This window comes from Terrapene carolina, unplaced genomic scaffold, assembly GCF_002925995.2.
Source record: "Terrapene carolina triunguis isolate 2854851 unplaced genomic scaffold, T_m_triunguis-2.0 Scaffold35098, whole genome shotgun sequence".
Taxonomy (NCBI): Eukaryota; Metazoa; Chordata; order Testudines; family Emydidae; genus Terrapene; species Terrapene triunguis.
This window is the reverse complement of record NW_020699449.1, coordinates 5,176,885-5,203,419: the sequence shown is the minus strand read 5'-3', so window position 1 is coordinate 5,203,419 and position 26,535 is coordinate 5,176,885. Positions and strand designations below refer to the sequence as shown.

At 42.3% G+C, this 26,535-nt stretch overlaps 2 protein-coding genes across 2 annotated transcripts in view; both read right to left on the bottom strand.

Annotated features, from left to right (window-relative positions):
- The window catches only part of LOC112116000 (angiopoietin-1 receptor), a 65,697-nt gene extending 59,388 nt beyond the window's left edge, over positions 1–6,309 (bottom strand). The window contains exon 1 of the mRNA XM_026646468.1: positions 6,023–6,309. Within this exon, the coding sequence (XP_026502253.1) occupies positions 6,023–6,074 (52 nt within the window). The 5' untranslated portion in view covers positions 6,075–6,309. The remainder of the gene's footprint in view (positions 1–6,022) is intronic.
- Positions 6,310–21,015: 14,706 nt separating this feature from the next.
- The window catches only part of LOC112115997 (intraflagellar transport protein 74 homolog), a 56,692-nt gene continuing 51,172 nt past the window's right edge, over positions 21,016–26,535 (bottom strand). The window contains exons 18-19 of the mRNA XM_024213258.2: positions 24,865–24,925; positions 21,016–21,808 (exon numbers count right to left, since the gene is read on the bottom strand). Of these exons, the coding sequence (XP_024069026.1) occupies positions 21,693–21,808; positions 24,865–24,925 (177 nt within the window). The 3' untranslated portion in view covers positions 21,016–21,692. The remainder of the gene's footprint in view (positions 21,809–24,864; positions 24,926–26,535) is intronic.

Here is a 26,535-nt window from a genome sequence, read left to right as displayed (position 1 = left end):
ATTTTTGGTGACTAAAAGATAACAATGACCAGGTACTTTCTCAAACGTAGTCAAATTCTTGCATCTGAGTTCCGTTCATAATAATGTAGGGCTGGAAGGGACCTCGAGAAATTATCAAATCCAGCCCCCTGTGCTGAGGCAGGACCAAGCAAATGTAGGCCATCCCTGGCAGGTGTTTGTCCAACCTTTTTCTTAAAAGCCTCCAATGATGGGTATTTCACAACCTCCCTTAGAAGACTATTCCCATGCTTAACTACCCTCAGTTAGAAAGTTTTTCCTACTATCTAACCTAAATCTCCCTTGCTACAGATTAAGCCCATTACTTCTTGTCCTAGCTCTAGGCAATAGTGCCTAGCTCTTTTGATCAGATGATCTCAAAGCACTTGACAAAGGTAAATGAATGTCATCATCTCTATTGCAGAGAGGGGGAAATGAAGGCAAAGTGACTTATCTAAGGTCATCTAGCAAGCCATTGATAGAGCCAGGCTGAGAACCCAGGTCTTCAGAGTCCCCATCCAGTGCAGTAGCCAGAAGACGAAACTGCCTCCTACCAAACTACCTACCCCCTTGAAAGCTCAGCCTCAGCAGAAAGACAAAGCTGATACATCATTGTAAATACATTATTATTGTTCAAGCCTGTCTCTGCCACTTAACCGCCAGAAATAATAAAATTAAAGCTATCACTGATAAATAGCAGTAAGGAACAAAACTTGAAGCCTCTGATTATAGTCAGTGGAAAGAGTCCCATTGATTTAAGAACTTACCATTTAAAATATAGACATCAATTGATTCCCCTGTTCTGCTTTCTTCTTATTCATTCACTGACCCCAAGACAATTATGTGCCTGCTCTGTGTAAAGAATGGATCTCATATACTGCTGATGCCCAGATTCTGTGGGACTGAGTATATCTCACACAACACTGAAGACTTCTTCTTGAAACAGGAGGAGCTTGATGTTATCCTCTGTTGGGGTTTATAAGCTAACATGGTGGTGATGATAAAGATACCCTAGCAGAAGATGAGTTCTTCTACCAATAGTAAGGGAGGGATTTGGGTGGGAGCCTGAACCATTAAACAGTATTTGCTTTGTGGTGAAAAGTGGATCAGCACTTTGCCGTTGCTGACAGTCTCATTTTGAAACCAGCGATGAAGCAAGTTAAGGTGAATGATGTGTCACTTGTACATAGTGGGTCTGATTCTCATCTCATTTGCTCTGGTGTAATTCAGGAGTAGCTCCCATAAAGCTAATCCAGTTATTATCATGGTATAAAACTGACATAATCAATCCCTTGGCTTCCTATATACTTTAGTCTATTTTATTGGTCATCTGTGTAATCTCTTAAACTGATGGAAAAGCTAATCTAAATTGATTTTCAAAGAAACACTGGTATAAATTGAGATTCAGGTCCCACATTTCAGTTTTCTAAAAATAAAGGGTGGGAGTACAAAACCTAGAGAGAATACAAATGTTTTCACAACACGAAAAGAGAAAAGCCTAGGAAAACAGTTGTTTCAGATGCAAACACTGTTTTGCATTGTCAGAAAGGCAAACACAATAGCATTGTGCTGGCACATGAGAACCAGAGAGAGACACTTGCTGGAAACTGAAAGTGAAATTGACCCAGTGTAATTTCACCCTCCAGGCTGAATAAAATGCAAAAAGTAAACAAACAGCATAAATGGTGAAATTAAAACCCATGGTTGAAATTATTTCAGTCTTTAAAATGTACGGTTTTGTTATTAACTAGAGCTGACTGGATAATGAAAAAACAGATTTTCAAATACGTTGGTGAATTATACAGCCCTTTGCGGCGAGCTGGCTCTTTTCTCTGTATTTGACCCTTATCTTGCAAATGTTAATGTATTTGCTGAGTGTGGGACAGATTTATCAGACTTAACTGGAGGATGGATATCATACATGTATCTTTTAAAAGTTACATGTGTTTTAACTGCTTCATCACAGATCCTGCACTCCAGCCTGTCACTTTCCAGTGAGCTTCATTGTAATCACAATGAATCACAATGAAATTCTTTTGTGTGTGGTTAGGGCACGGGCCGGGGAGACCCAAATTCAAGTCCCTGTTCTACTTGATTCAGAGCAGAGTTTTTCATCACTATGAATCAGAGGAGGAAGTTGAGTATTCCACATCCCAGTCCCAGGCCCTAACCATGAAGCTGTAGTCAGTCTCTCTCTCTTTCTTTGGCCCAAAACTTTCCTGATGAAAGTTTCATGGCAACTGATCCATCCCTCCAAAACGTTTCAGCTTTGACGAATCAGCATTTTTTTAACCAAAATGTAAGTTCAGTGACAGTGTTCTGACTAGCTCTACTCAGGACACAATATGTCTATCTCATTCGGATTATCGTGGGATTTCACTTCACTCTTATGAATTTGATGGGTTCAGGCCTGGCCCCATGCTCTAGCTATTCCCAGCTGCTGGAACTCCTCTTATTAGAATAGCCCTACTCTAACTTACGCCAACCGCAGACACATAGCAGCACTGTATAGCTACCAAGGTGACACAGAGCCACCTTTGCAACCCCTTAGGTTGTGCATTACATCACATTTGCAAGGTTTTCTTTGCACACATATACCTAGAAAGCTAATAAAAAACCCAAACCCATAGATTTTACAGCCAAAAGAGACCATTATGATCATCTAGATTGACCTGCCATATAAAATTACTGCTTTCTAGGTGGTCAGAGCATTTCACCCCATGACTTCTGCATCAAGCCCATAACTTCTGGATTAGCTTTGAAAAGAGTTTAAATTTTGCAGACTTTGACAAAGAGTTTAAATTTTGCAGAAACTGCTGGAGCCACTAGAAAAATACCAGGACACTGTGCCACCACCTGCTGTAACTAATCCAAGTGCTGCAGACAGAAAGAATTGTTAGACACCATAACTCTCCCACTCCCGGGGAGGAGGGACCAGAAACCCTGGCCCTGTTTCTCCTTTAGCAGATATTCCAGGTTAGAACTTTTTTCAAAATTTAGAGGTGCAACTAAAAAAATGTGATGAGAAAGAGCACTCATTTGTCTTTTCATTTCCTTTAATTTCATTATGCCTCATTCTGAAGAACCTCTGGTACAGTATTGTTTGTAATATAGTTTTGATGTTTTGATTATAGTTGTTTAGCTTTACACACACACACACACACTCTGAATTATAGTTATGCTGTAAAGATGCTTTTGCTGCAAGCCTTTGAAGGTCACCTTTTACCATATATGGATTGAAATAAAATAAGAAAAAATAACTCTAGTAGTTTTAGGAACCCACTGGGTTCTCCCATCCCTAAGTTTTAGGAACCCTCTGGATTGTCTCATGCTTGGTAGGAAGCAAAACTTCACCAATGTTGCTCATCCTAGTAGTCTGAAAATTCATAAGCTTCCCACCTACAATAGTTGGCAAAATGTATTAGAACATGTTTTTAATTGCTGTTGACTTTTCCAGGCTCACGGCTGTTAAAATGAGGCTCAGACACTAACATTGCTGAAGCCCAGTGTGAGAGACTATAAATTGGTTCCCAGTCTGGTTCAGAATCCTGCTAACAGGCCAAGGACAAGTTATAATGTTTATTCCTAATAACATCCCTGCTTGGTCCTTTAAAGTGAATATGAGAGCACTGAAAACTGTTCCCATTCTGAATGAAACTGAGAGGGGCTCAAGCCATGAAGTTGGGAATTGAATCCAAACTTCCATAAATGTCGGGGAAGGAGGGGGGTGGGGATCCAGGGCTTTGGTTCAGCCCATCATGATGCTAAGGGCCACATGCAAAGTGTAGAACAGAACCTCCACAGAAGGTAAGAGTCTTCACATTCCTGGTTTTGTTTCAGGTTTATCACTAGCATTAAACCTGTCCCTTTTGTCAGTACAATGGAGATGTACTTTGGATTGTGTACTGTTGGAGAGAGGCATTAATTATATTATATCTCACTTCAACAGCATCTTTGGGAATCAAGTCTTTTGGCTGTGGATGATGATGAAGTAAAGGAAATTACAGGGCATTTAATGTAACCAGGAGTCAAGCCCAGAGGGATGGTCCCCACCTTGGAACAAGGGTGGAGTACATTTTTGCCTACCCAGCAGCACGCCCTCAAAAGCCCAAAACTATCTGGGACAAGGTTAAGTCAGTTCACAGTCTGCCAATTGCATTGACTTTAATGTCTCCCCTGCTCAGGGAATGTCAATACTGCTTTCCTGAACTCCGCCTGTTATATCTAGAGGAAAGGGGGTTAGCATTGTCTTCCACCGCTCGCCCCAGGAAACATGATATCACACTTGAACAAAAGCGGGAAAGCTGACAGATCTATTGAGATGGGTGTGACTACAATACACACCTAACTGGTCAAGTCCTGTGGAAAGGGCTGTGACTGGCAGCTCTTCAATGCCGAACTCAAACGAGCACACTGTCTATGTTTATTGCTAATCTGTGAAGCTTGCTTTTGTTTCTCACACATACATATGACTTCATGGATTTTACTTGCTTCCTGTAGCAATCAGGTATACAGGATGAGCTAGCTTTAAGTAAGCGAGACAGGGGAGATTTGACTCTGAGAAAGGGGTGTAGTGTTGTCCCATTCAGTTCAAGTTAACAAAGCTCTCTTTTTTATCTTCTGAATGTAACACTCAGTGCATAGCCTATCTGCCTCTAAAGTGAAAAGTCAGTACTGATCTGAGAGTTAAATAGGATGCATTGCTATACATCTACAACAAGCAAGCAACCCACACCACAACAGAGGAATACACACTATACAACCTAATGCAGCAATAATTATATATAAATATACACACACTCACCACATTTTATGTAAACTTTTTGGCCTGCATATAGCCACAGACCTTTCCAGATACTAAAAAAACCCTCAAAACCCCAAACCTTTTTGTTGACCATTCATCGTACTTCTTAACATTTTTGTGACCCATAAAGATCAAGAGATTGTAGAACAAGTTATACTGCAGTGAAAAATTCTGTTTTCTTTTGTTACTACCATCTGTCTCTTACTATACAGTCTGCAGCTATGTAGCAGATTACATTTTATCTAGAGATGGCCTGGAGCCAGAAAAATTAGATCTGAAGCAACACTTTCAGGGATGAATAAAAATCTGGGGTGCTGGTTGGAGGCCCATCTCTAGGTTTATCAGGTTTATGCTTTGTATCTTACACTGAGGAGATTGCCTAGAAACAGGTCAGATGGAGACACTAGTGGTGTGAGCATATACCTCAATGCTGAGAGAGAACCACATGGAAAGAAGATAATACTCAGAACAATGAGTATTTGAGTAAAGCATCTCTGACCCTTAAGGCTCTTAATGCTATGAAATAAACTTTGCATTAATAAAATCATAAATATACATTTGCCAGTTATGGGAAATCCGTACCTTAGAATTAGTACTATTTAGACAAGCAAATGATGTCTGGTAATAATATTGCTGATTCAGACTTGTTTTTAAACAGTATTTGCAATGAACCAATCCGTTGTATTTAATGCATATTATTCAAGCTTCAGTGTCCCATTAGTGTCTAGACTCAGCAGCTGAAAGAGACTAGCTAAAAATAAATACTAGATAGAACACATATCAGATTTTTATCGGTTAGCTTGTGTTTCACCTCTGTCTTTGTGAGGTGGACAGTAAGAGTCAACTTTTACAACACATTTTACAAAAAAACATGTGGTGATCATTTCCAAACAACTGGCTCAGAGAAAAAGTTAACTGGCTCAGCAGAGAAATCCACACTGTAGCGTTTGTAAGTGTGAACAAACAGCAGCTAGATTAAAAAGGATTTAGCTACAGATCCCAAATGCATTCAGCAAGCCTCTGACAAAGAATCACCCAACGGGAGAGATCCTTACTTATGCAAATAATCCCACTGAAGTCAATGTGAGAATTATGCTAGTAGGGATACCTCAGCGGAGTTTGGATTTTAGGATCAGACCCTTTTATCTGTACACTGCATGAGAAACAGTAAAGCCACGGCACCTCGACAATGCTAGCTCAGTAACTAACGCAAAGTCTTACCTGAAATCATCAGGCTGAATCCACAGAGAATTAAATGTGCTAAAGAGTCCATGCTTTCCAAAATACCTCCATCCAGTTTCCACAGCAGCTCATGGGGTTAGGATTATCCTTTCAATGGGGTAGACCTTGGTTACTCTTCCCTTGCATGGTACGAGGACTCTTGTTTACAAGTCAGAGGCAAGAAATTGCAGTGCTGGAGTGGGCTATAACAGTCTCATTGCTGTCTGAGTACAGGGAGTTTAAGTTCCTTTTTCCTGTTTCCTTTGTAGATTAGGATGGGAAAGGCAGGATCTTAAAGGCATTTTGTATCAACAGGACCATGAGGCACTGCAAACCCTGTCCATCTAGCAATACATCATAACACTTATCTGGGGCTGCTGGAGAGGCAGGGGATTGCTCTCAGAGAACCGGCAACAGGTCATGGTCAGCAATGTCAGGAACAATAGTGGCATCCTCCAATAGGCGGAATAGTGCAAATAACAAGCTCTCCATCTATGTACAGCATGTGGAAATTGTCATCCCATCCTCTGCTCAAACTACAGGTCTGCTAATTGCTCCAGAGGTCACTTTACGCTTCAGCACTTCAGTGAAGGGCTTTCAGGAGGCAATAATCTTTTCACTTATTTATTTAATCCACTCAGAAGGTGCTTACTGCAAGGCATCTACAATACAAACGTTAAGGAGAACCCTAACAAAACAACATGTCAAATCCGATAAAGACCGAAGCCTAGAGCTCTCCAGCAAACCACTTCATGTATTTTACTGGAAATTATTATTTTTTCATTCCAAGACTGGAAACAGGCTCAGAAATGTGATGTAATAATAAATCACAACAAGATTTGTTTTGACTTCAGTGGAACCTAAATGCCACAGCACTCGAGGGGCCCGGGAGCAAAGTTAACAGCACAAAAATAAACAAGATAAAAACCTAGAAAGTAAAACCACATGAATAGAGGAAAATTAATCATACAAGTGGAGAGGTAGCACTCAGACAAATCAATATAATTGCAAATAAAGGGCAATCCTATTTACAACCACTTGACTAAAAATAAACCCAGACTATTGTATTAGAAGACACTGTAGTCTTGCTAAGATGCCAACACCCAGAATGACACTTCAAGGAGAACAGAGAAATCAGTTCTCAGTCTCCTCTGGAAAGTGAGTTACGGGGCTGACTGTCTGGCTATGGTGAAAGAATGACAGGAGACATTAAGTTTAATCAGGCCACAACTTTATTATTAGATAGATGTCTGGGACTAACCTGGCGGATAAAATGTGCAGTGCAGGTGCAAAATTTATGTCCCTCCAGCAGATCCACTGCCGGGACCCTCCAATTCCAGCCAATTTTTTTGGGGGGGGGAGGTGTGCTTTCACAGCTGCCCCCCCCCATTTATCCAGGTCCCTCCAGCAATTTCCTTGCCGGGACCTTACCGACCACGCCCCCTGGTAGGAGGGGTTAAGGTGGACTATAATGATGGGGGGGTTGGCTCCTTGCTATACCAATCATAGGAGTCCCCAACTCGCTCAGTTACCAAGCACCTCTCCTTAATTCCTTTTCCAAGCCATTTTTCCGTTCTTTTGTGCCTTAATTTATGGAGTACCTGCACGGAACATCCGCCACAAGGAGGCACCAACCATTAGCTTGGCTGCCTCCTCCCCACACCCAGCCGGGTTCTCAGACATCTCCCAATGCCCTCTTTTATATCAGCCAAAAATATGGCAGCACCTGAGTCTGACAGGTGCATGCCATCCTCCTGAAATAACTCCGGTGCCCCATAGAATATGCTAGGATGTGAAGTTACTGTCCTCCCCAAGGGCAACAAGAATTTGGCAACTTCCCTGTTCACATACTTCCTGGTTTTGTCCACCCTAGCGGGGTTCATGGCTCCATGCCAGACCCTGTGCTGAAGCATATCCGACCACACAATGTTAACGCCCGGAAAAATTGCCAGGATCTCCATCAGGTCCCTCCTAGTTCGAAGCATTAACTCCACCCCTTTAAGTGTTCCCAGATCATTTTCTCCCAGGTGTATCACCAATATATCTGGTGGCCGCTGCCGGGCCCTCACATCATACAACAGCGGTATCAGTTGATCCCATAACATGCCCCTCCGTGCGTGCCAACTGAGTAATGCTTCGCCACCGAATCCCAGCTGGGAGCCCTCGGGCAACCTGGATGCGTGCCTATGCACCCAAAACACAATACTGTGCCCACAGATCCACACCCTCGTGTGCGTAGCCGGCTGTCCCATATCTGAAATGAGAACACAACCAATTAATGTTGATTTTCCACCTGTGGTCTCACATACGTTCGGTATGCATTAGACTGCCAGCGCCCGATTGCCTGAATAGCCTCTGCTTCCATACCTATCTGCGCTGCTGCCGTAGCCGCCCCTATTCTGAATGAGTGGGAACCAAATTCATGGGCTGGCAGCCCCAACCGCGTTAGCCCCCATCTCAACATGGTAATCAATTGATATGCCATGAGGGGACTCCGGTCTCCATGTACAAAAAGGGGGGCTTCTCCCTTCCACCATATTGCCATGTAGGCCCTCAACGCCCGAACGGGGCAGACCCCAGGCTTGCCACCCTCCTATAGGGTAACGAATGCACCCTGGCCGACTTGATCAGTCTTTGACCTTCGCAAGTGGAATATCACTGCATGCTTGTGGCCGCTTATGAAATTCCAAAGCCTTTCCCGAAGAATCCCTGATGGACCCAGGCACTAGCTCACTGATCCTGAAAGCACCAAAAAATGCTGTCAAGAATCCTGCCCTGAATAGGGACACCTCCTTTGCGCTATGACACATGACACCGAGGATGTGAAGGAGGTCCCTGAGCGCGGAAACCCTGATGGGACGACGGGAATCCTCCCTGGGTCCACCGCTACGTGACCATCCCGCCAAAAAACGTCCAACTCCGCACGGATCTAGGTAGCCATTGAGCCTACTGACAAATGTAATGGCCGAAAGGCGATTGGAGATTGTGGAGGACGCCAGTGGATGGGTTGCCAATGACAGCATCTACTGCAGCACCTGTTCCTCTGTAATGGGCCACATTGCCGACTGGCCTTCCTGCTCCTGAACTTGTATGAATTCATGAAAACTTTTCTCATAGCTGTGCCACATGCGTGGTGCCACTGATCTCTGGACCACACTGACTACGCCAAGGTTCCCTACCATGAACAGAATTTGTCTGGGTTCGTGGATGGCGATCCCTGACCTGTGTGTCTACCGTTGCTCCTGAAATCACCTGAGATCTGCATGACCTGTTCCGCTTTGTACAGCCTGTAGTGCTGTGGAAACAACCTCATACGCAATACATTTAATTAATCGTATCAGCTCCGTGCTAACCGGCCCTCCATCAGACACTGCTAGCTCAGTTGGGTGAGTGAGAGCTGCACCCAGAACCCCAACTTCCCCAAGCCTGATAGGCTGTCTGTGACAATCCAATGCACTCGCACACTGTAGTCTTGCCAAGATGCCAACACCCAGAATGACACTTCAAGGAGAACAGAGAAATCAGTTCTCAGTCTCCTCTGGGAAGTTAGTTATGGGGCTGATTCTGCTTCCATCTGAAGACATTAGGAAAATTCCCATTGATTTCAATGGGAGAAGGATTGGGTCCCAGGATGTGCTCTGCAAAAGGTTCCCAGATGTCTAGCAATGTAGGCAGAATTTGCGCACATCACAGGTTTAGCTTGCAGCGGGCTGGCTCAGCAGTTGTTCCCCTAGAATCATTTACGTTCCCCCATCAAACCAATAAATACAGACCTAGGTGCAACTCCCTGTGTGCAGCGACCCAGAACGAGGCTTGTGTGCCATGAAAGTCCATCTTTGAGGGTCCTTCAGTGCTGCATGGGCACAGAGGTACATTGCATCATTCCCTTTACTCACAGACCTGAAGTGCATCCCTTTTGTTCACACACAGACTCCAATTGTTTGTCAGACTTTGCGGAAGTACCAAGTAGCCAGCAAACACTCCCCAATCTTTGAATTCCTGGTTTCAATATCCTCAGTATCAGGAAGTTATTTGTTTAATTATTTATTTTCTTTTGATTTAGAATAATAAAAAGTGCACAGGCCAGGCTCTGAGCACCTGCCGATTATTTAACATTACAAAATGCAATAGAATCAGCTCACTTCCTTCACCGACCGGTAGTTCGTAAGCTAATACTAACAGCCCCTTCCACTGGCCTATACCTCAGTCCCCAAATCCCTTATACAGCTGATTATGTTTGGCCCACGCGACATTAAAATTCATTCTGCTCTCTCAGGATAAAGTTCCTTATTAAAGAGGAAAAAATCAAAGATGGGCTCGCACCAAAACCCAAACCCACCAAACTCTGTGAATGTTTGAAGTCCGAATCCAGATCCACTATTTACGAAAGGCCTTTCTGTTTATAATAAGCTGATCCAAAATCCCAACTCTAAACACCCTCGAACTCTAGGGTTTTTGAAGTCTGGCTGCAAGTCAAAATGTTGTGCATTGAACTCATCACTAGCAGGAACTCTGCCTAATTTATTGTCTCACTGTTTCCTTGTATTCCCCTGTCTGTCATCTGTTACCTGTTGGCTCATACTTACATTGTAAACTCTTTGGGGCATGGACCATGTTTTGTTCTTTGTATGTACAGCATCTAGCATGGCAGAGTCATGGTCCATAACTATGGCTACAAGGAGATATGGTAATATGGTAATGATATAAAAATAATAATATATGGAGATTTACCTATCTCATAGAGCTGGAAGGGACCCTAAAAAGTCATTGAGTCCAGCCCCCTGCCTTCACTAGCAGGACCAAGTACTGATTTTGCCCCAGATCCCTAAATGGCCCCCTCAAGGATTGAACTCACAACCCTGGGTTTAGCAGGCCAATGCTCATCAATTTGCTCAGTGTTTTAACCCATGTCCTGACTCCTGACTGAAGTTACCATTGGTCTGTAGCTTATTTCAAGGTAAGATAACCAAATCTCATTCTTCAGGGCATAAACTGATCACTGGAGAGATCAGGAGGGAATTCCATCCTCTCCCCATTTGTAAGGCACTTAGTAGATATAAAGTACTACATAAGGGCTAAGTATGATGATCATGATTATAATACAGCATGCATAATTGGATAGGTCCATTATGAGGGTAATTCACTTTCCTCTGAAGCATTAGGTAATGCCCACTGATCATTCTGTCACTGAAATGTAACTATCTCTGGGGTGAAGCATGTCAATTACTTAACAGCATACAGCAACACTATGCGGTAGTTTAGAACAGCAAGTGAAGAATATTGCATCCAGCAGAAACTGCCAGGAAAGAATGTAACTAGCCAAGTTAGACTCTAACCAACATACTGGTGCTAACATTCTGAGCTGTAAATCTGGTATATTTCAGTTTAAGTTTTTTAAATACAAGAACAGTTATTCTCTGAAATAACTGCAGATATCAGTCCTGATTCAGCTTTATGCATGAGTACTTATGCATGTGCTTGAGTTCATGTTTAAGTCCATCCTTATTCAGAGAAGCACTTAAACATCCTGTCTGTTGATGTGCTTAAGTTCCACTGAAATCAAAGTTAAGCAAGTGCTTAAGTGCTTTGCTGAATCAGGGCATTAATGACATTGCATTATACATGTCGCCCCATTGTTTATCGCCATGGATGCATCAAAATAACTTTTGCATGTTTTTTTATCCCCAAATTTCATTTATTACTCACATTAGCTTTCAAAAATGTCTACATAGGTAAAAGTAGGTTACCTCATCCCTCGTTTTCATAGAATCATAGAATATCAGGGTTGGAAGGGACCTCAGGAGGTCATCTAGTCCAACCCCCTGCTCAAAGCAGGACCAATTCCCAACTAAATCATCCCAGCCAGGGCTTTGTCAAGCCGGGCCTTAAAAACCTCCAAGGAAGGAGACTCCACCACCTCCCTAGGTAACGCGTTCCAGTGCTTCACCACCCTCCTAGTGAAATAGTGTTTCCTAATATCCAACCTAGACCTCCCACAACTGATGTAACAAAGATCTCAGTCTGAGTGGGATGACCATGTCCTTCCAGTTGAAAGCTGTTTTCACTAAGCAGTCTTCCACCTAAAACCTACAAGAAATTGCTTTGGTGCTAGTCAGTACTTTCCCCCTTATACCAGCATAACATATAGGGTCAGATCCTGAGCTGGTGCAAGTCAAGGTAGTTCTGTTGGCTTCAAGATCTGGCTTATATGGCCTATGGATTGTTTCCCAGTCCAGATGGAGTAAAATCCTTCTCTCTCTTCTGTGGTGTGACAAGCTATCTTGCAGCAGAATCAGTGTGGCTTGTCTGTGCAGAGGCAGCAGGGTGTGTGGGGGGGTGAAGTTTCTATAGGATTCTCTGTCTGCTGATGTGCTGGGGGTGGACATTGTTTACTGACAAGATCGGAGATCTGCCACTATATGAATATGCTTGTCCTTATTGTGACGGTGTACTCCATAAGGCTTCATGGGAATATGCTTATGAATGTATATATGATATAACTGGAATATGTTTTATGCTACATATGCCATGTAACATATCTCTGTAAAGGTTATGATCTACTGAATCTATTAATCCTATTTGTGTGCATGTATCATTTTTGTATTCGACGTTATGAATATTGGCTGGGCACTGGCTTGATTTTTAAGTAGCCTTTGTAAAGCATTTGGTCAGCTTCTTGAGAAAGGAATGTGCAAATTAAGTGCCCAATCAAGAAGCACTTAAGGAACAATGGATCTTGGGAGGCTCCAATCCACATAAGACGTCTACATGAGGATGTTCAAGGTAGCAGGTAAGCCATGGCTGCTGCCTGTAAAAACTGAGTCATGCATGGACATGTGACTTGCCCATGTGGCTCCAAAATTCCATCTTGGAGCTGGACTTTGCATAGGAGAGAGGAGAGGGTCTCCACCCACAAGAGAAAGACTATCTAAGCCTGTGGGAGACCCCTCCATTTTGTCTTCAGCTGGCTCAGGAGATAGCCTCTCCACCCCCAAGGATACCTGAAAGAGACTGGAACAAAGGACAGTAACTACAGGGGGTGTGAGTGATTGCTGGACCCAGACTAGAAGGAGACTAGTCTGTAAAAGGAAGCTTACTGGAACTGGTAAGGTTTTATCTGTTTTCAGTTTTCTTAGACATAGACTGGCGTGTTCTATTTTATTTTACTTGGTAATTCACTTTGTTCTGTCTGCTGTTACTTGGAACCACTTAAATCCTACTTTCTGTATTTACTTATTTATTTATTAATTAACCGAGAGTATGTATTAATACCTGGGGGGGGGGGGCAAACTGCTGTGCATATCTCTCTATCAATGTTATAGAGAGCGAACAATTTATGAGTTTACCCTGTATAAACTTTATGCAGGGTAAAACAGATTTATTTGGGGTTTGGACCCCATTGGGAGTTGGGCATCTGAGTGTTAAAGACAGGAACACTTCTGTAAGCTGCTCTCAGCTAAGTCTGCAGCGTTGGGGCATGTGGTTCAGACCCTGGGTCTGTGTTGGAACAGACTGGCGTGTTTGGCTCAACAAGCCAGGGTGCTGGAGTCTCAAGCTGGCAGGGAAAGCAGGGGCAGAAGTAGTCTTGGCACATCAGTTGGCACTTCCCAAGGGGGTTTCTGTGATCCAACCCGTCACGCTTACCCATTGCAAAGGGCAGCTTAGGGGTCATTGTTCCAACCATTTGGCTGCAGTAGTAGCCATTGCCCAGCTATGCTGCCAGGGCTGGAACACCAACGAAAAAAATTAGCTGGTGCTTAGTATCCACCAGCAGCCAAGCTCCCCCCTCTCGCTCACCGGCGACCCCGCTGATCAACTCGCCAGGAGCGGCACCAGGGTTTTTGCCGCCCTAGGCGGCAGCGCTCCTCCTCAGAGCATTCGGCGCCGGGGAGTCCTTCTGCTCCGCATCTTCGGGGCGCTTCAGCGGCGGGGTCCCGGAGCAAGTGAAGGACCCGCCGCCGAAGCGCCCCAAAGATGCGGAGTGGAAGAATCCCCGCCGCTGAATTCCCGCTGGGGACGGCAAAATGCCGCCCCCCCAATCCTGCTGCCCTAGGCGACTGCCTCGGGTCGCCTAGTGGAAGTGCCGGCCCTGCAACTCACCCTCCCTCCCAGCGCCTCCCGCCTGCTGCAATCAGCTGTTCTACTGCAAGTGGGGAGGGATAGCTCAGTGGTTTGAGCACTGGCCTGCTAAACCCAGGGTTGTGTGTTCAATCCTTGAGGGGGCCACTTAGGGATCTGGGGCAAAATCAGTACTTGGTCCTGCTAGTGAAAGCAGGGGGCTAGACTTGATGACCTTTCAGGGTCCCTTCCAGTTCTATAAGATAGGTATATCTCCATATATTATATTATTATTATGCAGGAGGTGCTGGGAGGAAGGGGGAAGAGCAGGGGATTGGGAAGGGGAGGGGCAGGAAGAGGTGGGGTCGGGATGGTGGCTTGGGTGGAGTGGGTGTGGGGCCTGGCATGGAGGGCAGGGTCGAGCACCCCCTGGGTAGAGAGGAAGTCGGCGCCTATGCTGGGGAGTAGGGAGAAGATTTTGCCCTACTCCTCAGCCTGAGGAGGGAACACCTTCTTTTAAAATGGGGTTACAACCAAATGCTTACTTGTTTTGAGACTTTACAAAGCTTTCTTCTGCCCCAAATTGTCTGTCTGCTCCCAAACATTTCACAGGTAAAACTGCCACCTTAGTAAAAGAAGAATTCTGCTTCTCTAATTGATCCATGAATGGTGTCTATTGCCTTGAAATTAGAGCCCCATTCCTCAATGTACAGATGTGATATGTTTGTTAACAAGAGAACGAAAACCCAACAGTTAAGAACTGATGTAAAGAGCAACCAGAGGAAGTCATTTGCACTGCACCCGTTTTATTGGCCCTCTGCAACCCAGGAACTATGCTACATATTCTTGAGTACCATCTACTGGCACTTTAGCTATTAAGTATTTACGTATTTACATGGAGCACTCGTGTAACACCAACCACATAAATAGTGCGTTTGCCCTTGAAATGGTCGAATTATACAAGACACACGTAAGCCCCAAAATTGGCCCCTCTCTAATTTTGAGTCCTTTTGTTTTGGTTAGTGAACCTTAGAAAAGGGTGTCAAGTGAGGGACAATTTTTCACCTAGCTTTAACCAAGCTTCCAGTTTTGCATCCACAGTTAATTGAATCTAAGTAATTTAGATATCTATGGCAATCACCTGGTTCACAGCCAGAAGAACTCTGTACTGTATTTTGAACCTAGATAAACACAATCCTGCACAGTGCAGAAGGGAACAAAGACTATGGGAAAAACATATTGCCGAGCCCACGTGTTCAAGAGTCAGGAGTCAGGCCTGAAAAAATATGAGATGAATTTAAAAATCGTGAGATTTTTAAAATAATAAATGTAGGGTTCTTTCAATTTGCCTAATGATTTTCCAGCCTTTAGGGGTCACATTTTTAATCTTTTCTCCACATAGCTGGGCAATGGCTGGAACAGCGACCCCTAAACTGCCCTTTGCAATGGGTAAGGACAGGCATATTCATATAGTGGCAGATCTCTGATTTTGCCAGTAAAAAAATCTCCAGCCCCAGCACATCATCAGACAGAGAATCTTACAGAAGCTTCACCCTGCCCCTTGCACAGACAAGGGCTAGAAACTTATTTTAAACCCCCACACCCCTACCCCCACATACTAAGATTCACATTTACTCACAAGATTCCAAGAGCTGGGACTTTAAGAAAACACAACAAATATTGTAAGACTCATGATAAAATCCTGAAATTTGGCAACACTGAGAATGGTACATGACATTCCCCCAACTAGCAGCCTCCTCAGTCCATGGCCAAGCTGCTATGTATTGCAAACAGAGCAGAGAAGCAAGGTCCATCTATGCTGTTGGCTGAGCTCCAGGAGATTAGGACTTTGGTTTCTCCAGGCCTTCTGTTACTTTTCTTGGACCATCCTTCTGCTCCTCCACCCCAGTAGTCCAGCAGATCAGGGGGAGAATGTGTCTGAATCACATTTTTGTATTATTTTTTCTCCTGCATATGTTTTTATGACAGAGGACTATCTAGGATTCAGAATCCTTCCCCACCTTCTAAAACCTGTGTATTTAACAAATGTCTGACTAACTTTTGTGCCCTTGTGTTTTTGGAGGGATGTTTTGAAGAAGGACAGAAGTATGAGCTTTGAACTCAGATTCAAACCTGAAATTGCTGTTTTGATTTGGGGCATTTTTTTATTTGGTATTTTCTCTTACTTTTAAAAAAATTTCCAGACATCACTTTCCTGTATAAACTCTAACATCTAGAGTCAGTGATATGTTCTAGTGATGCAGAGAAGCCATAAACCTATCTAGCGAGGTAGTTAAACTGACTTACAGATGCTGTGTGTCACTAGAGTGGCACAAAGTAGCCAGAATGTTTCAGTGAATCTGGTCTTGAGTGTGCAAACTGGTGGACTTGGAGGGAACAGAGCCAAACTGAATAGTGCACTGATCTATGCTACAGCTGTTGCACATACTGATAGATTTCAGTTGGTCTCAGGACCTATTAAGATCAAGAGAGAATGAAATAAAGTAAAATAACTCTGTTATTGGTGCAAGATTATTTCATCTTCGATAGCACCGTCTCACCTTACATGATAAATAGGTATTTTTTCACTACAGTTGAGTGACTGGCACCCGAGTTAGTTTAGCCTGAGCGTGAGCAACCAAACTGCAAAGACTTACCTGAACTGCCAAGTCCTCACTGTTGTTGCCGCACTTCTCCATGTGGGTCGGTAGGACTTCTGGGGCTATGTCCCATGGCTCTTTGTGCCACAGTAAGGTGATCTGCTCTATGACTTTCTATTGTATTTTAGGAGAACTTGTCTGTCCTTCTGGGCCCATGGGAGAATTGTGGGAAGGCGCTGGAGGACTATCAGCACTAGAGTTATTTGACCTGTGTCCTCATTCCAAAGTGGGCAGGTTACCAGCCCGAATGAAGGCGGCACCTAAGTATTAACCTATAACCCCCATTCAGGCTAGCTAGCTTGGGTAGCAAGCACTACCAAACTTGGGTGAGCAGCTTTTGTGTGTGGACAGGAGGGGATTAGGGGTAAGAGAGCAAGTTAACTTTGCACTAACGACATACCCTGTGTTAAACAGATCATTAGGTCTGGCTGATAAAAGGGACTGGGAGGGAGGGATCACATTTTTCCCCACAATTCCTTTGAAATTTTTAATTTCAAAATATTGACAAAATTTCTAAACATGAAAATTGTAAACCGGGCTCTACTGGGGATTGCTATTGATTTACATGTAATTTGTGTCTAATTTATTAACCAGCAAGCACCATACATGTGTGTGTAAAGTGAGGCTGTAAAATTAGTTTAAAATCAGTGAACAACTTAATCTTTCATGACGTGTGTTAATACAACCTTCATATGAACAGGTGTTGACATAACACTACTCATTGAAGGCCTGATCTGGCACTGTGCTGAGTACCTTGTACACCTGTCACTGCACCTGTTCTCTGGATAACACAGCACTTGTCTCCAGGGCAGTCCTTTCATAAGTCCCAAATCCACATACAAACCCAAACGGGGAAAGAAAGAGAAAGGAAGCTATTTCAGAGAACGTACATCTCTGTATCTAGGGAGAAGTGCCTGCAGAAGGCTAGTATCGTCTTTGGACTGTATTGTATTAAGTCCATTCTGATTTGTTGATTTCTGAATCCAACTTTTTCTACCCATTGCAACATCCACCCTCCTACTGATAGCTTATCAGCGAGAAGCAGACATATTTCCAAGGAATCCACTCACAGCAGATCCTTACAAAGGGATTTCCAATTATGTGTGTGTGGTTTTGTTGTTGTTGTTGTTGCTAGTTTGTTGTTTTAAAGTGGCCACCTTGATGTCCTCCCCACATGAACTACTAAGGGCTGGTCCACACTAACCCCCCAGTTCGAACTAAGTTACGCAACTTCAGCTACGTGAATAACGTAGCTGAAGTCGAAGTATCTTAGTTCGAACTACAAGGTACTTACCGCGGGTCCACACGCGGCAGGCAGGCTCCCCCGTCGACTCCGCATACTCCTCTCGCGGAGCAGGAGTACCGGTGTCGACAGCGAGCACTTCCGGGATCGATTTATCGCGTCTAGACAAGACGCGATAAATCGATCCCAGAAGATCGATTGCTTACCGCCGAACCTGGAGGTAAGTATAGACGTACCCTAAGAGATTATTTTTCTTTCTCCGTCTCCCTCATCTAGACCTCTCTTAAAATTAAGATCTAATTACTTGGACTTTTTATTCTTAGGCATCTTACCACAGAAGTTTATTGAAAGGGATTTTACCCTAGAAATTAACCATCTCATTGACCTTAAAACAAAGCATGCCAACATTAAAAAACATGAGTTGAGAAGCTATTAGATTGTTTAATAATCACTGGCAGGTAGAATAGGGAGAAATGAGAAGGAATCCGTATTCTGACCAGAATGATTGTTACATGTGACTAGAACTAAACAAAAGACTCACACAAAGATAGCATCCTGTTGGGGCAGATGGGTAACAGTATGGGGCCTTTTATGTCTTTGCCACTCGTCCAAATCCAGACAGATTGGGTAAGTAGGGAGGAAAATATATTCCTGAACAATGTGCAACTTTTAGCATGCATTTTGATTCAGCCCTGTTTGCACCCTTTTTTGTTCACTGCTCTGCAAACATTTGTATGAGCAGTTTTTGTTTGCAGGAACGTTCAGAGAGGAACTTGTTTTGTGCAGATGTACTTGGTCTCCCAAGATTACATGTTTATGTTGGTAGTGCTCATCAGGCCAACATGTATTGTCTTCCTGAGCTTGGGAGAGCCAGGAGAGAAAGTAGCTGATTTAAAACAAAACCATGTGCTCAGCATGAGCAGCAGCGAGGGGGAGCAGGCCAATAAGACCTTACTCCAGCAGCAGAAATATTGCTTCCCTGGAGACAGTATTACAGCCCAAGACCAAGGGGCATGCAGCATTGGACAGACACTGAGGAATGAACAGGGCAAGACCTTCTGGACCCATCTCTATGCATGGTACAGGCACAGAATTGTTGCCAAAGGGAGGACCATCAGCTTCACTGCTAAGCAGCGTCAATCAGGAGGGGAACAGGCCAGAATCACAGCTATAGTACCACAGTAGTGGTGAAGTCTTCAAAGCCCATGTTGCCTTTGAGCAGCCGGTATTTTTACATCTGAGATACCCATACTTCTCCAGAATGTAATGGACTGTCTTTTGGAAAAGCAGAAAAGGTTTAAAATGTCAATTCCATTGCCTGGTTATCTGCTGCTTCCTAATGTGCTCTCACTGTGAAAGCCATGCATGAAGGTAGATTTGAATTTAGTACCAGACCTTTCCGGACAGGCCCAGTGAGAGCCCTGTCCTGCTGAAATTACATGTTGATGGTTTAAACGGGATTGTTTTGGTGTGCTGTTTGCTCACTGCTTCTGCATTTGATACTTTATCTAAAAATCTCACTTGGGAAAAATAAAAAGAATTGAGAAGTCGTGACCTAATGGTTAGTGCTCTGCCCCCGCATGCGGGAGCCAACAGGTTCAATTATTTTCTTCTTCAGTCATCAGGGGTTAGTTATGGAAGCAATATGCCAAAAATAAGGAGGCCAGGGCCTTGAGGATAAAGTGTTAAAAGAAGGTATGAAGGGGAGGTCCTCAGGAGATGACAAGTAATCAGAAGAGCTTCATGGAAAACAAAGTAAGAATATAGTGCTAGAGCCAATGTTTGTTTTTGATAGAAGTCATGTGAAGGACAAAACAAAGGCCTGGGAACTTTCCCACCCTATTTAACAAAATAAGTGCCATGGTATAACAAGGATCCCCGGGCACAGAGTGAAAGGGAATTTCAGGGCGTATGTTTATTCCGTTTGTGGCTTCTTTCCATTGTTAATTAAAATGTATTGTAGCCTGAGAGGAATTCAGCAGGCAATGTGACTGGCTAAGGAAGATCTGACCTGGGAGGATATTTGACTCCAACTTTATCTCAGCAAATAATGGACTCTCACTGGAATAGCTGAAACTCTGAGAGGAAGGAAGAGACATTAGTGGAAATTTCCCCTAGATAACAGATTTTGGTTTATAGAAATCTTGTTCCGTCATGTTGTCTAAATATTATATATAATAAATACAGAGAGTGGAAGGATTTACTGAGCTGAGTTTGGAAACCATGGTCCTTCCAAGAATCTTTTCATGTAACTTTCCTTCATGCTAGATAACATGCTTAGTCACAGATTCAGAGATATTAAGAAATGGAAAAGACCTAATTAGGTCACACCATGCCCCTGGCATATTTCCTAATTCTCTGTCCAGGCTAGTTTTATAAGGTGCAAGTGACAGGGTCTTTATCTCTTCCTTTGTAAGACTATTTTGTGATAGTAGAATAACTACCAACCCCGCCTCTGCTGTTTTTGATAAAATATCAGCCGAGTCTGGCTGGGAGCCCTGTCTACATTTAGCTGTCTGCAGGCTACAGTACCTGCTTTTGGCTGGTCAGGAAATGGCATTACTAACTTGACCTCCCAGGTGGAGGAAAGGTAATAGGAAGTAGATAATTACACTGTAGGTAGGAAAGGAAGAAAATAACTAAGGGGAAGTAACAACAGCAATTTTGCTGTTATTTTAAGGGATCCTGGAATGCCTTTGGTCCCAACCATACAGAATAAATAATTTAACAGTAAAAATAGGATTCAAAAAGTACTGACAGATCTAGCTACGTAGAATTCTCTATTTCACACATTCTTCTGATCACATTGGAGCTGCTTGTTGCTGTGACGTGACACGGGGGCATGAAACCTGAGACACAGAATCCTACAAGACGATATCCTCAAAAAAAGAAGAATTATGAATAACTTTTTTTAATTTCTTTATTGGTGAAAAACGTAAAACTACACAAAGTCAGCATGGAGAAAAAAAAACTTTCCTTAGCTAAGTTTTTATTAGAATCTCCACTGTACAATTCTCCTTATCTAATAACCTTACCAAATATCACATTTAATAATGAGATGCTCCAGTAATTATTATATTGTCCTTTACAGAAATGAAAATACAATGAAAGAGCCTTAAAATGCATTAGTCCTACATTTTGTTTCCCTCTGTGAACGTTTATATATAAAGAGCTTCTGATCAGAAGGGAGACGGGGCTGTATCCTCTGCTGGTATGAGAGAGCTATGCTGATTCACACCAGCTGAGGATCTGGTTTGCTATCTTAATAAGGTTTAAGACAATTGTTTACCAACAACAAAGGGCCAGATGTTGAGTCCTGACTGAGGCAAAGTTCCCATTCTCTTCTATGTGTGGTTTGCCTGAGTAAGGATTACAGTACTGATCCCCAATGGTTTTGCTTGAGTAAGGATTGCAGGGTTGGGCCCCAAATAGTTAACTATGTAGAGCAAACTATATTTTCATATCCAGAGTGTGTATCCAGTGGGCTCACTTTAAATGTCTTCTCTGGCTTTAAAGCTTTCAGAGATAGTCCCTATATTTAAAATGAAGAAAACTGCTGAAACCACGAATCTCTCAGGAACTTGAAGGCATTTTTTGAATGCACCTACTGTGCTGCTGTTGAGTTTTCAGCTCAGCAGTTCAGAGTCCTACAGTGCTTGTGGACATCTCCTATTGTTGGTCCACTGGAACAGGAAGGAAGCGCCTGGGTTCAGTTCCTGGTGTTCTGTAAAGCCTCTATGAGAGTTTTGTTATACTCTGCAATCTGCTTACTCACATTCTTCATTACTGGCTGGTAGTCACTCTCCTGACTTTTTGTTGCTATGACTGATTAAAAGAGTTAAGGACAGTAACTGGCAAGAAAAATACTAACCTAATTAGAGATCATAAGGGAATTATACTACAAGAAGTCTCCTTCTAGAAAAATTGTCAAGGCTTGCAGATAATGGAAAAGCACTAATTGTATCTAAAGAACGACACCACTTTAACAGGTTAGCCATTGTATTACACTAAGGGCTTGTCTATGAGGTGTGTTGGCCCACGCCAGAGGAGTATAAATTCTAGTGCCCACTAGTGTATTGAGCATTAAGGGTACATTACACAGTGAGCAGCAGCCTCTAGGCTCTAGTGTTCCAAACAGTACTTCATTAATGCGCACTAGGGAACTTTCAGTGTATGCCAGCGGGGTCCACACAACCCACTTAGGATGCATCTACACAGTGAGCGGCAGCAAGTCTCAGAGGCCAGACCAACAGACTTGGGCTCATGCTATGGTGCTAAAAACAGCTGTGTAGATATTGCAGCTCAGGTTGAAGCTCAGGCTCTGAAGCCCATCTCCCTCCATCCTGGACCTCTACATAGCTTTTTGAGCACTGTTTAGACAAATCCGAAATGTGCTGGAAAAGTTACTGATGTATCTTTTGTTCTCTATATGTATTGCTTCTGCAGGTCCACGTTGGGAGACCATACTCACTGCCACATGGCGAATGAATCCGTTTCAAAGGAGTTACCTGTTGTGGGAGGGTGTGCATCTCCCCGCGTTCCAGCATTCTAGAGCTAAGGATATAAAAGCCCCTATCCTGACAACTGTTCCTTCTCTTTCTGCCAGGCCAAGCAGACGTGAAACTCAACCCCTCTTTGTTTTGGGATCTGTGCTTGGACACTTGGTATACTGTCTGACTTAGAAGTAGTTTCTAGCGTAAGGTTATAGTTAGAGGTTTGGGTGGTTTTTTTTTTAAATTTTGTGTTTGGACTTTTCCTGATAGTTAGCTTCTTTCTTCCATGGCAGATGGTTAAAGATGTCAGGGTCTAAGATTTCTTGTCTTGACAAAATATCCCAGTGGAGGAAAGGATCCCAAACCCAATCATGTAATTCCAGGAGGCTCTTCTGGATCTTAGCCAAAGAAGTCCCAGGATCTGATCAGGGAATGACCAGTCATGTGGTGCTGGGAGGCTCTTCTGGGTCTAAGCCCACCAGCAGAAGTTCTCTCACCTGTCAGTACAGGAGGTCATAAGATCCTTTGCCCAAGAGCAGAGCAGACACTCCTCTATGAGTTTGGGGGTTTCTTGGTTATACCTGATTCTACTCCTAAGAATAACAGGAAGCACAGGGGCAAACAAAAATAGGACCCATTGCCACGTGGTAGGGTACTGAATCTCACAGTAGGCATCTGCAGAGGTCATAGATCTTGTATATGAAAGAGAATCAGATTTTATTTTAAACTAATCCTTCATCGAGTGTATTCAAGCACAGAAAGCAAGCACATGGTTCACTGAGGTATCATATTTTACTGCATGTCAGGTTTTGAAAAAATAATTGAGTTTAATGGTAATCACAGTTTTTCTCCGCACAATAATTTGAAACTGATAGCAAGGACTTTAAAAAAAATAAAACACGACCATCAGTTTGTGGAATTCATTGCCCCCAAGTATAATTGTGATCAAGGAGGAGGATTTAAATAAAAGGACTAGACACTGAGCTGACTAAAGAGAACTATTACAATAGATTTTTTAAATGGAATATAAACTTTCATGCAATGGGGCATAAGTCAACTATAAAGGACTGGTCTACTCTACAAAGTTAGGTTGACTTAAATTAACTATGTTGTTCAGGACTGTGAAAAATTTCATGCCTTGTGCAATGTAATTAAGCCAGCCTAAGTGTAGACACCATTAGGTCGACAGAAGAATTCTTTGTGGAGCTACTACCACTTCTCAGAGAGGTGAATTTACTACAACAATGGAAAACCCCCTTCCATCGCTGTAGTATTAAGTGTCTACAGTACAGTGCTACAGCAGCGCAGCCTCAGCTGTAGCATTTCTAGTGTAGACATGTCCTAACTGACATGGGTTAGGGAGGAATTTCTCCTGTGGGCAGGTTATTACATAATTGTCCATTACAGGTTTTCTTGTACTTTCTTCTGAAACATCTAGTATTGTCCACCATCTGAGACAGGACAATGGACTAGACCACTGGTCTGATCGGGTATTGAAGTTTCTATGTACCTACAATATTTTGAGCTGTAATGGTATAACAGTGATCTCACTGTGTCTCTAATTCTTCAGTGCTACTGTTTTTAGGTCATTTTGTAAGAAGGGAGTTTACTTTAGTAACTTTTTAGTCCCTGGATAATAAAATTAATATACAATTATGCACTATTCATATCTCTGCAATAACTAGGGACAGTAGTGCAAGTTAAGGACAGAATGTCAGCTCTCATTTAGAATGGCTATGCTTCTGTTAGTTTAAAAACCCATTTAAAACTATTTTATGGCAGTCCTTTGCAATGAATGTTCTTTGAACGTGTCATTACCACTAGCTTTTGGAAAGTTTTATCTCAATATGTGTGGGTCTAATTCTGCTGTCACATAAGCAACTCTCATTGCATTTAATGAGAAAAAACACCTGAAAGCAGTATTTGGCCCTTTGTGGGTTTTGTTTGCTGTATTTTACATACTGTAAAATGTCATGCATAGTTATGGAGCTATGTACATTTAAAAAAAATCATTGCCTTTGCTGGAAAGCTAAGTATAAGAATCGGCTGGCGTAAGAATAATCACTGAAGAAAACCAATGGGTGATAAACGCCAGAGCATAGGAGAAAGCATATGCAGTGTACAGCTGGTCTTTTAGTGATCAAATAAAAATACTGGAAGCTTGGAATACTATAAGGAGTCATTTAATGCTGGAGGCTGCCTAATGAGTTTCAGGTTTCATTGTATATAAAGGTCTATCCATCAAACAAACATTTGCAAGACCCTTTATCCCCCTTCTTCACCCTGCTGTAAAACTGTCCTCATTGACTTTGCTTTTGGGAGGAAAAGGCTTTCTCAGTCAATTACTATACTGTATTAATTGTCAGCATTTTTTTAAAAAAAGGATACATTCTTTCATCACAAAGTTATTTTGCTCGTGGTGCTGCCACTTCCTTTCCAAATTTGTAAGCTGAAAACACAAAAAGAAAATGTTAAGAACCGCCACAAATGAAAACAGACGCACAACCATTTATACGAATAAAGCCCCCCAACTTGTCTTATTGATACCTCACATTCTATCAAAACTGTAAGACCATGGTTACAACACAAGAAAACTAGAAGATAAACAATTGGGAAGGATTTTTCAAATATCCCATAATATATATGTATGTAAATGTAGCCCTCACATAGCTACTGCTCTGCTGTTTGCACAAAAATGAAAATACTGAATATAACTGGTATGGAACATGAAAAACTGGATGATTATTTGAGATTTCTGTCATCTCTGAACAATCATAACAGCATCACAGAAAAGATGAACATGGGAGGAAGATATAAATTCTTATCTTTTCATATCACTGAAAGATGATCTGTTTGCAAAATCACCACTGATACAATATATCCTGGCACTGTCTTGGACCCAACAGCAGTACAGAAAAAACTTCCTTATTTCCATAGCTGAATTTCCTGTCTGATGCCAGAAGCTGTGATAAGAGCAGAGCTGTAGTGAGAAGATTGTAAGACTGTGGGTTATATGTTGGCACTTCTTCAATTCTTTCAGCATCAACAGGAAGCTAATGTGGATATTATATTATATTTCTCACAATACATTTTATAATATTAAATTGTTTTTCTGATGCTACTATTCAAGGTTTTTTATTTCAAGGTATGTAGACCCCTTTAAAGGTATTTTTAAAAATAAAGGTTGAAAATCATCATTCTAAAACCAAATGTTAAAGGAAAGCCACCAATATTGATACGTTTGAGGATGAAAATCAGTTCTTAAGCTGAATGATTGAGAATAGATGCTGTGTTACAGCTTTCCCTACCCTGTACCAAAATTATCTTTATAATGAAAATCTGTCCATATACCCCCATCCTTTTTTTTTATCCCTAGTTCAAAGCAAACATGAATTCTGCTGTTTGTGTAAGTTATAAAACAAGATATTTGTGATCAATTACATACTACATCCACTATGGGTGCTGCCAAATGCAATATACATAGTAAAGGCAACTGAATTTGAAATATTGTATATAATATAATCTAATTATAATAGAGATTGAAGAAAATGATCAGCACTTTTTTATATAGCTTCTTGTATGATGCACTCTACATAGTAAAATGCTTTTAAGGCCACCTTATCAAGGGTAAACTCTCAAATCATATAAAGCCTGTCTACATTTCCATATGATTGATATATAAAAAGGATGTACGCTGTACATCAATAGCTATGCAGACTGGCAAAATGGCTAATCAGTCATCTTGGGATCTTACTTTCCTTCAAGCTAAGTTCTTTTTAGAATATGATAATTACGTTGAAGGAGAAATTCTTATTTATGGAAGAGAACATACATATTCTTATATACAATGCTGAAACAGAAGAGTTGCAGCTAATCAAAGTGAAGGGATGCTGTACAGTTACTGATGGCTGCACATTTTTATCCCAGTTAAACAGCTGTCTGAACCCTGACTGGCTGTCAGTGGGCAAATTACATAATCAATATGGACAATATCTGATAGCCTTATTCAACAGCACCCAGGAGTAGTCCTATTAAAGTGGCTCAGTTTGAATACTGCCC